Here is a 12,357-nt window from a genome sequence, read left to right as displayed (position 1 = left end):
CATAAAGTTAAGGCAAATAAAACCAGATGCTGTTTTGTTACAAGAAATCAATAGTAGTGAGAGTAAGACACCTACTACTAAATTTTATATTCATAATAGATAATGTGAAACTATCACTAGGCTTACATGGTAAAGTAAGCCACAAAAATTATGGATATATAAAAGAGGTTGGATACTAGAGCAACAGCTAAATTAGAAACGTCATGTACTTTATAATCTGGGATCTTGCCACATTATTTACATGACTGTCACAACAGCCTTTGGAATTTATTACTCAGATCTCTGAGATGTTACTGCATACACCTGCTTCCATTCTCTTTTCAAAAGGATGAGGGAAACTGGTACACATTGCAAACCTTATCACCTAATTTTAACTAAAGACCAGTCCAATTAAGAACCTTCCAGAAGCAACCTTGTTTAGACATTGGGGGGGGGGATCAAATGGCAGAAGAACAATTATTTATTTAAATATCACTTTTCAGATGGACTTCACAAACAAGCACCATGATATGAACACATCATAGTGACCAACTTTTTGAAGAAATGCATTACATTTTGTTCCACGTGTATTACTCTGATAGTGCACTTTCCCCCAAATGTTTAATCAAGTAAACAATGCTTTATTTTTTCTACATACATTGGATTTTTTGTAATTGAAAACTAATAAAAATTATATCTATCTATATATAGAGATATATATAGATATATAGATATATATATAGATATATATAGATATATAGATATAGATATAGATATAGATATAGATATAGATATAGCTCTGTTCAAATAATGTAGTCAGGATCCAAAGATTTGTAAACTGGCAGACAGGTGGGCTATAAGTGAAATAAATAAATTCCATGCACCAAGACGACTTTTGGCAAATACACAGCAGTCCTCCATACGACAGTCTGCAATATGAAATGGTTGTCTACCATTCAAAGCCCGCAGTTGGGAGTCAGCAAGCATTGTTACCATTACTCACATGTATCAAACATAAACATCAATAAACAAATAAAATTTCAGATGAGAGAAAAGGCCCAACAAGTACAATGGCATCATAGCTAAACAAACATAATGTTCTTTCTTATTATGTGTCAAATATGGAAGACAATGATCACTGCTACAACATTAATAAGAGGACCTTAAGGCAGTATAAACTGCATTAACTGATGATTCCCCAGAAACTACTTGGAGGCACACTCACCACAGATGAATACTTGCCCTACTTGCCCATAACTTCTCCCACTGTTGCATGTAATTGCCCTGTTGATTGCCACCTCACCTGGGAGTCTGCAGGCCCAGAGCTGATTTTAACTGCTTCAGTTCAAGCACCCCATTTTAACAGAACTTCACATATTGTTAACTGCGGAAGCTTATCAACTCAGCTAAACTACAGCCATTACTTACATTTAATATTGCAACCATTGCCTAAGTATGGTAGGGGCCGGCATGCAGTGGGAAACATGTCTAGCAAACATCTAGAGTCTGCTTCCTTGAAGAATTCAGACCTAGACATGCACCTGGCAAGGGAGTCTTTTAAGTATGAAATATACTGCATTTTAAAGACTGCAATTGGACTATAAAGGCACTGCCTGCTCTAGTTCTAAAAATGTAAATTTCTAAGCTGCTTAATTAATTAATGTTGCTACATGTTGTACAAGGATTTTTTTTAAGAAGAAAATTCCTAACAATGAAACTAGTTGGCACAGTTAGTATCTGTTGTGAAACTTAGCAAGTTTTCCTGTATCACCATGCTTCTATGGGCATGATCCACAACCTACAGAGACCCTTTATGTGCATGCATAAATTTGCAATACATTCCAAAACTTGCAGCTTCTCATCCTAAACAGCTTCTCCAAGGCCACAGCCTAACACATGCTTGGAATTACCCATGTTATCCAAAGTGACTTGCCATGATGCTGTTCCAGGAGAGAACAATCAAATCTCCTGCTGGACATGAAGAGTCATTCCACGGTCTTCTAGTCTGCATCTATTATCATTACCTGTGCATAATGACTAATTAAAAACTGGTAAGGTCTATTCTGCAGAGAAACACTTAAAACAACGTAATAGCCAGTGTACTTCTATAGAACTATGTACTTCTCACAGAACCACCAAGTCTTTCCTAATGTATGCTCTTTCAGAGCCTATCTTGTTGTATGCATTATCAGTTGGTAAAATCTGTTAAGAGTCCACTGGAATTACATTTCATAGTCATCAAACAATATATTGCTACACCTCCTAAAAAACACTTTTTACTTACCAGACATTCTAGCAATCGTGCTGGCCGTGCAATGATTATCATCAACTTCTTCACTAACTGGGTAACAAATGCCACTTCTGAGCTCTCTGATCGCTCGTGAGCCTGTGGAAAGGATGTCACATCATGGTTTAAACAAAGAATTGGTCCCTCATAAATCAAGTAGAGTAGCTATCATCAGCTATTTAGCTATAATTCACTGAAGGCATGATAGAAGAAAGGCAGCCTTTTCCTTTTTTCAAGTTCTGTGTTGCCAAAGTTTTGACACTAAAATATTCTCTGCCAATTCACAAACAATATTGCAGAAGGTTTATTCACAGTAAACTCACTGGAAACTTTTTAAAGGGTTATCTTTCTTTCAAAAAAGAGTGTTAATTAATTATACATTGATTTTTTTTCTATGCCAAAATAGGTTTTTATTTCAAGATTTACTTGACATTGACTTTTCTTTGTGTTGTTTTTTTCACTTCCACTCTCAAAGATACTCTATTTTATAATTCTTCCATGAAGACATTAAACAAACTGCAGTGCACACAAAAATAGGCCCAAAAGGAAATAGTAAGCTGAACAAGGTGTCTATAGAGTTGCGTGCAGAATGCCATCAATATTTTATTATTAATGTCATAGTACAAATAGTATCTATACATTATAAAGCCACATGGACTGGTTCAGTCGAATGTTTTTATTTGTTGATTGATGACATAATATTCAAACACTGGGACAGTCAGCATTTTGTTGGTCCACTAAATCTTCTGTGCACATTTTACAAGAAAAGAAAAGAATGTTTTTTTCCATCACCCTAGCTCAATACAATAATAGCTATACAAAGAACATGTAAGACATAGTATTCCAGAGAAATTAAACAGAACTGCAGGTATGTTCACTGGAATGATAACTAATACTCAGAAACAGGTTTCAAAGACCATATGGGGGACAAAAAAAAAAAACAACCTGAGCTTTTTAGCAGCTTGCAGACACAAGCATTTAATCAAGAAATGTGCAGGTAACTACAAGTAACAAAGAAATTGCTTGCTAACGTTTACTGAAAAGAAATGAAAATTCATACACTGGCAAGTACTAAGAAAGCATTGGCATCACTAAGGAATGTGGAAAAATAAGATTGGCACAAACTGCAAACAGAGACTACTGTATGCATTTAAGAAGAGACATACACACCCTGTTGTTTATGGGGAAATTACCAACTACTTAATTTGGCTCACATATTAGAATGACTGTTTGGTATATAATTCTTTTTACAAATTTGGATCTAATTCTGCTTACAATATCTGTTTAGAGTATGCATGCACAGTACATAAGCCCTTCACTCAACATGTCACAGGAAAGATTTCAAATCTCTTAAACTAATGCTATATATAGATACATATTGCAATGCCAAGTATTTCAGAATTTGTAATTCACATTCCATTAAAGGAAACTGTACAATTCCTTTAATTGATTTAGTTTGGATTTTGTAAAAAAAAAATTTAAAAGTTTTTAAAAACCATTCCTCCTAATATATAAACTCATTGAAACATAATATGAGGTAGTATGATTATTCAGAAAGGAAACCAATGTTTTAAATACTGAAAACAATTTTCATAGACCAACAAGGACTAGCTTTATTTAAAACAGATTTTAAGAAGTTTGCCATGCGATCATGTCCATTTACGTTAATAAAAACGTTCACCAACTTTTAAAACTGCTATATCTAGAATTAGATTGAAAGTTTTACTACAACTTGTAATTTGCTCTGAGTATTGAAAAGTTAAGCTATGTAGAAATTAAAAACACAACAATTAGAAACAAGATTACATAAACACAAAAATGAACACAACTTGTAGCAGCCACTCAGCCATGATATCTGCACAGTGCTGCAGCTCCAGAGTCCTTAGTAAAATCGTTGTTTCTTGTTTCCGTATTTCACACAATAGCCTCGACATCTCTCCAAATGTCTTGTTTAGAAGACATCCCACTTTTATTGCATCTTCAGTGAATAGGTTATATGCCAAACAACTGCCTATCGTTTGCCTCCCTTCCCTTGGTATGATGCATGCCATCTAATTAGCAGCTCCCAATGACAACATGCTTGTCTGAAGGTTGCGGGTGTCATTTCAGGTCCCCCCGCCTCCTTGAGGGAAGGGGGTGGGGTAACCACAAGGGCTATGGGCTGAAGCTTGTGTCATTTGTTTATAGAAACGAAGTCATTTCCAGTGACATATGTACTGGAGGTAGCAATGGGCAATTTACAAAGTGATTCCCTTATCTGAAAGACTCATCCGTCACTAACTGTAACCACTGGGGCATGAAATTAAAATCACTGTCCTCCCCTGGGGTTTAGCAGGACCAACAGCAGTGATATTCAAGTCACAACTCTGTAATTGAGCTAATATACTGATATAGATCAAGCCAGCCATACAAGAACCAATGCACTTAAACCCTATTAAGAACAGCAACTTTAATCGGGATTTCAGGTTAAGTGGGCAACACAAGCAACTACTGATATAAACTTACTAACACCTCTGTGGCTTTGCTGTATCTGCAAGTTTTTCAATTGTTTCTTCTTTGTTTGTTTTCAAAGTCAAATGTGTATGCATTTCATGCTTTCTAGTAATTCAGTGGGAAGGTTATTACTTTTCTTAATTCTCAATTTTTATTATCCTTCAGTTAACAAAGCTAATTTCAATGCATATATAGTAAGTTTTTGTTTCCAAAATTCTGACTCATGTGTTTTCATAAAATATAATCAAATTCTAGTCGCATTTCCCCAAACTTTCAAATAAATCCTATATAACAATACAGTTTTAGAAGAAAAGGTTAACTGTTCAGTCTAAATCAAGCAGGGCTTGAGAACTCATGACCCCCCTCCCCAGATTTTGTCAGACTCCAGCTCACATTAATTCCAGCCAGCATGGTAAGAGATGATAGTAGTCCAACATTTCCATTTGTAGTAAATGGTGTTTGGGAGATTTTACAAACGCTAGATGCAGTCCCACCACAATCAAGTGCTTTCATCTATGACTGATTTCAGCATATGTTTAGGCCTTTCAATGAGACCTACAAATTAAGAGTGCCTAATTGGACTGTATTCGTACATCTTCAACCAAGAATATAGTACACCTACATGGCTGATTCTTTCTACAATTGACTGGTTTAAAATAAACCCTGAGTTTGTGATAAACAGAGACTTTGTTATGAGAAATCTGGGATGTATCCAGTCATAACAGAAGGTAGACTATGCAGGAGGGTATGTACATAATAAACTTGGAGGCCAGTATTTTTAGAGCAAAGAAAGAAGAGGAGGGAAAATAGGAGTGTCTCGCTTTTCTTTGTAACAGGAATCCTACAGACTCTCCTTTATCCTGCTCCTTTCAGGTACATTAACATTTATCCCAAATATATTTCTTCCCACTACCTAATCTTCATGCCTTCTTTTGTAGAGGTGGCCAATTTGGGGGGGGGGGGGTTAGCAAGTAGCAGCTCCCCCTGACAACTCAAATCTCATTGGCTCCCCCTGTAGAAGGACAGTTCAGAAACAAAGGGAGGTTAATAAATATAGATCTGAATAAATGTGGTAAACTCTACTCATTTATTTATGGCACAACACCTCATTACATAATATTCACTGGGTGCCTCCGATAGTTAAAATATAAACAATTTAAATACAAAATAAAACCATAGCATCAAAAGCTACTTAAATCTAACAGATAAAATTAATTTCACACATTAGGTATAAATAATCCTCTCACTATTTGAATGAAGCAAACGTTTTCTTCTCCATTTAGATGGACTATGGCTTGAATTAACTGGGGTGGGGTGTTGCTCTGAAGCACCTGTATGGTGCATCCTGTTTGCCCCTGTGTTTTGTGGATGTAGCCTGCACTATGTGGAGGGTTGCCATGTGAATTATTTCAGGTTACAGCAAGGCAGGCTGAAGCTGATAGCCTGTGAATTAAATACTTACATCTTGTAGGAGCTTCTCAAGGTTTTCCTGCAACTCATAAAAGTACCGAGAAGTAATAAGTCCTTCACGTGATTTATCCAAGCAGTCTCTGGCCAATTCAATAACTTGATGGTGAATGAAACTTAGGACCCCATCTGCTAGTTGTAGAACGTTCTCTGGTGCGCTGGATGCAATAAACTCGGCCAGCCGTTCCTCCATCTGGGCTGTGGCCTAAACAATGTAGAAGAATAGTTACAGGCATTTTGCTACGAAAATATCTACATTTGAACTGAAGTAAACATATCAAATCTAACTCATGGGTTTTGTTTGAATGTTTAGGAATTTTGGCTACAGAGACTGAACAAGCGTTGTCCTCCATCACCACCATTCCTAATTTGAATGCTTCAGTGTAATGAAGTTGAAGCAATTTCTAGGTGAAAGGTGCACTAATTTAGAACACACACAAATAAATTTCAAGTAAACTAGAACACCCTAGGTGTAAAACTGGTTGAAATACACAGGCTAAACTACATATTAGGTGGAGGAGATGAAATGGAAGTTTTCACAATGTGTAATTTGGCCCTTTAGATGTTTTTACTTCAATATAACCATGCCTTGATTTCGATCAGAGCAGCAGCTATGAAAATAGGAAGTGGGGTGTGGTTTTTTCATAAAGAGGAAGAGGGAAGTTTAGCCTTCCCCCTCATCTCTATCTCCCCAAAGTTGCTATTTGTCCTCAGTAGAAAAACTATGGGTGGTATTCAACTATCTTTTACACAGAGTAGACCCACTGAAAGTAATGGATAACTTGGTCATGTTCATTAATGTCAACAAATCCACTCCAAGTGGTTGAATACCACTTTAAGTTCTAATTAATGAATGTCCTACGAATGTGTGGTTGGCTCCATACATCCTTCCTAGGAAGGATGATGTCCATAAAGCCACAAAATGGTAAGACCCTCCTGCAATTTGTTTATCTTATACATTAACCTGGGACGCGGGTGGCGCTGTGGGTTAAACCACTGTGCCGCTTGGGCTTGCCGATCGATAGGTCTGTGGTTTGAATCCCCACGACGGGGTGAGCTCCAGTTGCTCTGTCCCAGCTCCTGCCAACCTAGCAGTTTGAAAGCACGCAGTGCAAGTAGATAAATAGGTACCACTCCGGTGGGAAGGTAAACGGCGTTTCCATGCGCTGCTCTGGTTGTTCCATAAGCGGCTCAGTCAGGCTAGCCACATGACCCAGAAAAACTGTCTGCGGAAGCGGACAAATGCTGGCTCCCTCAGCCTGTAAAGCAAGATGAGTGCCGCAACCCAGAGTTGTTCGCGACTGGACTTAATCGTCAGGGGTCCCTTCACCTTTACCTTACACATTAACTTAGATATGTATGTTTTTCTATACACACAAAATAGTCTACAAAGCAACTGGCAGAACGTGTTTTGTAAGGAGTAAAATAATTTAACTACATTTAAAACAGCAAAACAATGCTCCAGCCTACAAAAAAATTATGCAACAATGCACTTAACAGTCTCTACTGTGCCGTATGTGTTGTTTCTTTCCAGCTTAACCATGGCACCAAAGATATGGCCCTTTCAGATGCAGACCATGATAGGAGATTATATTTACCATTAAAACAAAACAAATGTTTTGCATCACAAGTCATTAAAACTTTAAAAGTTTCCCCACATATATGAGGGCAAGATGACAGTGTTTTGCTAGATTTTTTACATAACACCTACAGTTTCGGTATAAATGCAATATAAGTTTGATTTCATTCAATATTGATTGCAAAAATGATTGGGGTCTGTTTTTTAATTTTAATTTTAAATAAACAGGGCCATTTTCCTTAAGAATTGGAAGACTGAAGAATGTCTTTGTATCAGAAATCTGCTCTTAGTGCCTCAATAAATGGACTGAAAAATAAATTTATGAAAATGGTTCTTACCTTTGGAAATCTTTCTTTGTATACATGGTTCATCATTACTATTTCACTATCAAAGGACACTGGAGAACGGCCAGGACTAGGGAGAAAGTTAAGAATGTTAAAGAATGTGGTAGGTAGTGTGATTGTGCCATATGTGCAAACTACAGCCTTCACTACACTGATGTAATTACACATGAATGTGTGCACAAGCACATAAATGGTTAAGGTATAGCCTTTACCAAAGTTTCTCTCTTGCTACCTTGGGCAAATATAAACAACAGCAATGCTGCTATTGCTGAAGAAAGAATATGCCCACCCCTTAGTTAAGTATAGGTTGGAATATTATTAGGATTTTTTTTTGCAATCTCAGTCATCTGTGTGAGGCCAACTATGCACAAACAAATAGTGTGTACTTGTGTGCATATTTACACTGAAAATTCACAAACAGTAAAGACTCAATTATTTAACCAGCTGGGGAAAGGAACATTGGTTTCTGAGCTATTAGAAAACACCGTTGTTAAAATATGTACTATGAAGTTAATGTGAGTTACTTTGAGTTCATTGTATAAAAGGAAGATTAAAGTTTCTAAACTGAAAGTGAATTTACATGCTAGCAACATACTGGGTTACACCACTGGTCTTCTCAGCTCAGTACTGGCAGCACTGACTGGCACTTCTCCCATGCCAGACTAAAGAAACCAGACATTGGCTTGTCATGCTGTCCAAACCCAGGCTTGCGGTTTGCTTTCCTTGACTATGGGCTGTAAGATATGAACAAACCTTCATTATCATTCGTGGTTTGTTCAGATGGGGAAGAACAAACCATGAGCTCAGGTCCTGATTTTCAGGACAGATTTCACATAACCTGTTTCCTCCTTAAATGAGAGTGTGGGAGGATTACTACTGAGGCATTTTACCCAATGTGATTTGAATTTTCCAGTAATTTTGCATTGTCTCCAAAAAATAGTGGAGACAGGAGTCTGCTGTGAGGCCAAATGTGTTCAGAAACCACTGAACATGATGGATAGATAAGATAGAGAGTTATTTATTTAATATACCACCTTTTTCTTCCAAAGAGATCAAGGTGGTGTAAATAGTTCTCTTCCTCCCCATTTCATCCTCACAACAACGCTGAACGGTAAGGTAGGCTAAGAGATGTTGACTGGCCCAAGGTCACCCAGTGAACTTCATGGCTGAGTAGGGATTGGAACTCTAGTCTCCCAGGTCGTAGTCCAACCCTCTAACCATTACGCCACACTGGTTCTCAGATTAGAGATTAACATATGTCATACTGGCATGTAAACCAGGCAGGTGTTACAGCAAGAAAATTCTGTTGATCATCTTGAATATAATGTTACGGAACCATACCATTGCTTGAAAAAATATATTTTAAATTCTAACAGGGTACACAAAGAGCATGATTTCCTTTCCTTTCATCATCACAGAACAGAAGCCAGAATGTAATGCTATGACTCATTCTATCGTTAAGTAGCCTTTAAGGGAAAATAAGGTAATGCAGATAGAAATTACACTTCATTCCTTGATTAACTATAGGAAATTAGAGCCACGTTTTCCCTTTTTGGTTTTATATTTATAATATGTTGCCTTTTCCAGTCCTGCATAAATGTAAATAATAATTTAGTAAACTATAATGTTGACAAACGCTTCATGTATAAAGCATAAAGACAAAGTATTAGCATAATTTATAAGATTTCAGCTAATGGTTACATCTATCATGGGGAAGGCAATTTTTAAAATAAAAAGTACACAAACTAAACTTCCACCAGCTCTTCAGTTTATTCTCTGAGGGCAAGGTTGTGGGTTCGAGCCCCATGTTGGGCAAAGAGGCTCCTGCATTTCAGGGGGTTGGAACAGATGACCTTTGTGGTCCCTTCCAATTCCACAACACTATGATTCTTATGACTACCCTGGATTAGAAGCATAATTTATACAATAATTATCACTATCAGCTGTCTTTGGAAAAAGTTATAGAAGCAAAAATAGCTTACATTTTTAAAAATACCAATAGGTTAAATTTACAAAGATTAATGTCTGACATGTTTCAGAACTGATTTATCAATCAAATATAGTACTCTACCTACAGACTCGGCAATAGTCATAGGAACAGTGGAAGTGTTAAAGATGTAAATAAATAGATGGACAAAAGAGTCTCTTCTCCAAAACATAGAACAGCTAAACATACTAGTAGCTTTCCAGGCTAGCAATAAAACTGGCATTAGAAATAAAACTTGCCAAATCTTGATTGTGGAAAGAGTGTGATGAAGCATATTGCATGATTGGCTTTAGCCTGGGAAACTACAAAGAAGTGTCTCATCTGTAAGAAGTGTCTGATCCCTGGGAATGAGTGGTTCAGTGGCTTGGGGGACAGAAATTAAGATGGCGGGGAGGAGCTGAGTAGGTTGTCAGAGAAGCATCCCACCTCTGTGGCACTGGATAGCCTTAGCCTAACACCACCTACTATGGAACCACTTCTCCCTCTTAGTGAAGAGCCTTCCCCTTCTGGAGTGGCAACTGAGAGTAAGTCTGATGCTGAGGGGGTCTGGACTCCTCCTCTATTTCCATGGACACAGACACCAGCGCAGATGCAAGCCAACTCATTCAAAGGAATGTCCGTTCTTGGGACTCCAGCTGTTTGATGAACTAATTGCTGTGGCTGCCCTGTTCTTCATTAGGAAGGTGCAGAGGGCGTGTTACTTGTTGGATCAACATATTGGCTTGTGTTTATTACCTTATGTACTGATCTCATTTGAGCATTAAAGTCTTTAGCATAACCACAGCTGCCAGTTAGAGCTTTTCCATCTGGCAGTGAGGGCCAAGACCATCATCATTTGTGCTGTACTTTTGTACTGTTTTATTGTTGTTAGCCGCCCTGAGCCCGGCTTCGGCTGGGGAGGGCGGGATATAAATAAAATTTATTATTATTATTATTATCACTGCAAGCAGGTTAAAACAGGACATGCAGCACTTCTCATCAGTTTAGAAGAGTGGGAAAACAAGACATTTTCTTTACCCAGTACTGGGACATAAGGGAACTTTCAAGTGAAGGGTACTGCATCCTAAAAATCCTTAGTTTGTACCAGCAAAATGGCAACTGAGAGGTTTCGTGAGTCTAATGTGGCTGTGCTGGGAAGCCATGTTGTGCTTGGTTTACACAAGGAGTTCCTTTAGCTGTTTTGTTGCTGCTGCAGTGGAGTCGTTATTCTTGCAAGTGTGAAGCAGAAAACTAGGCAGGTGAACCAGATTGCTGATGCCAGAAGTAGAGTGTGAAGCTCACCTGAGGCTGCGAGATCGGGGGCGCATTGCTGGAGAATGCCGCCCTTCCTCATCAGTGATGCTCTCTGTGCTGAAGTGCTTTGTCAAGAAATGGAGTTCATCTGGTGTTGGCTGATAAGGCAGTTGGTGCAGCTTCTCCTGAGATGAACATGATGACTAAGAACAAAGTATATACAAGGGAACACTTAATGTGAGGCACAAGACTTAACATAGATGAACACACTTCACGAGTTCTTTCGTTTCAAGAGGTAGAAGAAAATGCTTATGAATCTTCAAGCTGTCATTGGTGAATTCCTTTAGTGAATAACTATTCCTGCAAGAATTAACCATTTTTCTTCACGTGCTTCATCAAACCACTTGCTGGCAACCCCTGCACTGAACAACTGAATGTAACAAGATTTATGTTTGTTCACCACCCTGAAATCATAATGGGATGAAGGGAGGCATAAAAGTATAAATATTAAATTAACTGAAGTTTTCTATAAAAAGATGAGGCTATCCATAAAAAGTGGGGGATTACTAATTTGCAGTGCTTTTCTTTTGTGTGAGCATGCAATTTTTTATGAATAATATTTTCAAAACATGCTCTTAGTAGGTTATTACTGTCTCACTTAAGACAAATTACATAAAAACAAGGTTTAGTGATACAAGATGGAAATGTGGGATAGAGGGTGTGGCTGCATCTATGCTGTAACTGTCACAGGATTAATAGCTTTTAAGTAAAGGTGCAAGATGGCAGTACTGGCAATTAAAACATCTGTTAACAACTTTCAGCCTGAGGTACTAAGTGCCTCAGAAAACCCTGCATTACTGGAGGACTTAAAGACTTCAGAACAACGCTTTCAACTAATGGTATCTCTTTACCAAACTCTTAAGGGACAAGTCTAAACCAAATCTGGAGGGACTCAGGACAGAGTACAGTGGCAAATTTAAGCATCCAC

General features: G+C 37.8%; 1 protein-coding gene across 1 annotated transcript in view; it reads right to left on the bottom strand.

Annotated features, from left to right (window-relative positions):
• Positions 1-12,357, bottom strand: part of LOC310709805 (microtubule-associated serine/threonine-protein kinase 2-like) — a gene marked incomplete at its 5' end in the record, with an annotated part of 57,686 nt that overhangs the window by 27,183 nt on the left and 18,146 nt on the right. The window contains 4 exons of the mRNA XM_083509845.1: positions 2,264-2,365; positions 6,222-6,431; positions 8,144-8,219; positions 11,418-11,572. Of these exons, the coding sequence (XP_083365971.1) occupies positions 2,264-2,365; positions 6,222-6,431; positions 8,144-8,219; positions 11,418-11,572 (543 nt within the window). The remainder of the gene's footprint in view (positions 1-2,263; positions 2,366-6,221; positions 6,432-8,143; positions 8,220-11,417; positions 11,573-12,357) is intronic.

The sequence above is a fragment of the Podarcis liolepis genome (assembly GCF_965112155.1).
Source record: "Podarcis liolepis genome assembly, chromosome: 6".
Lineage (NCBI taxonomy): Eukaryota > Metazoa > Chordata > Lepidosauria > Squamata > Lacertidae > Podarcis > Podarcis liolepis.
Note: the sequence above shows the minus strand (reverse complement) of the source record. Positions and strands in the feature narration are given on the sequence as shown.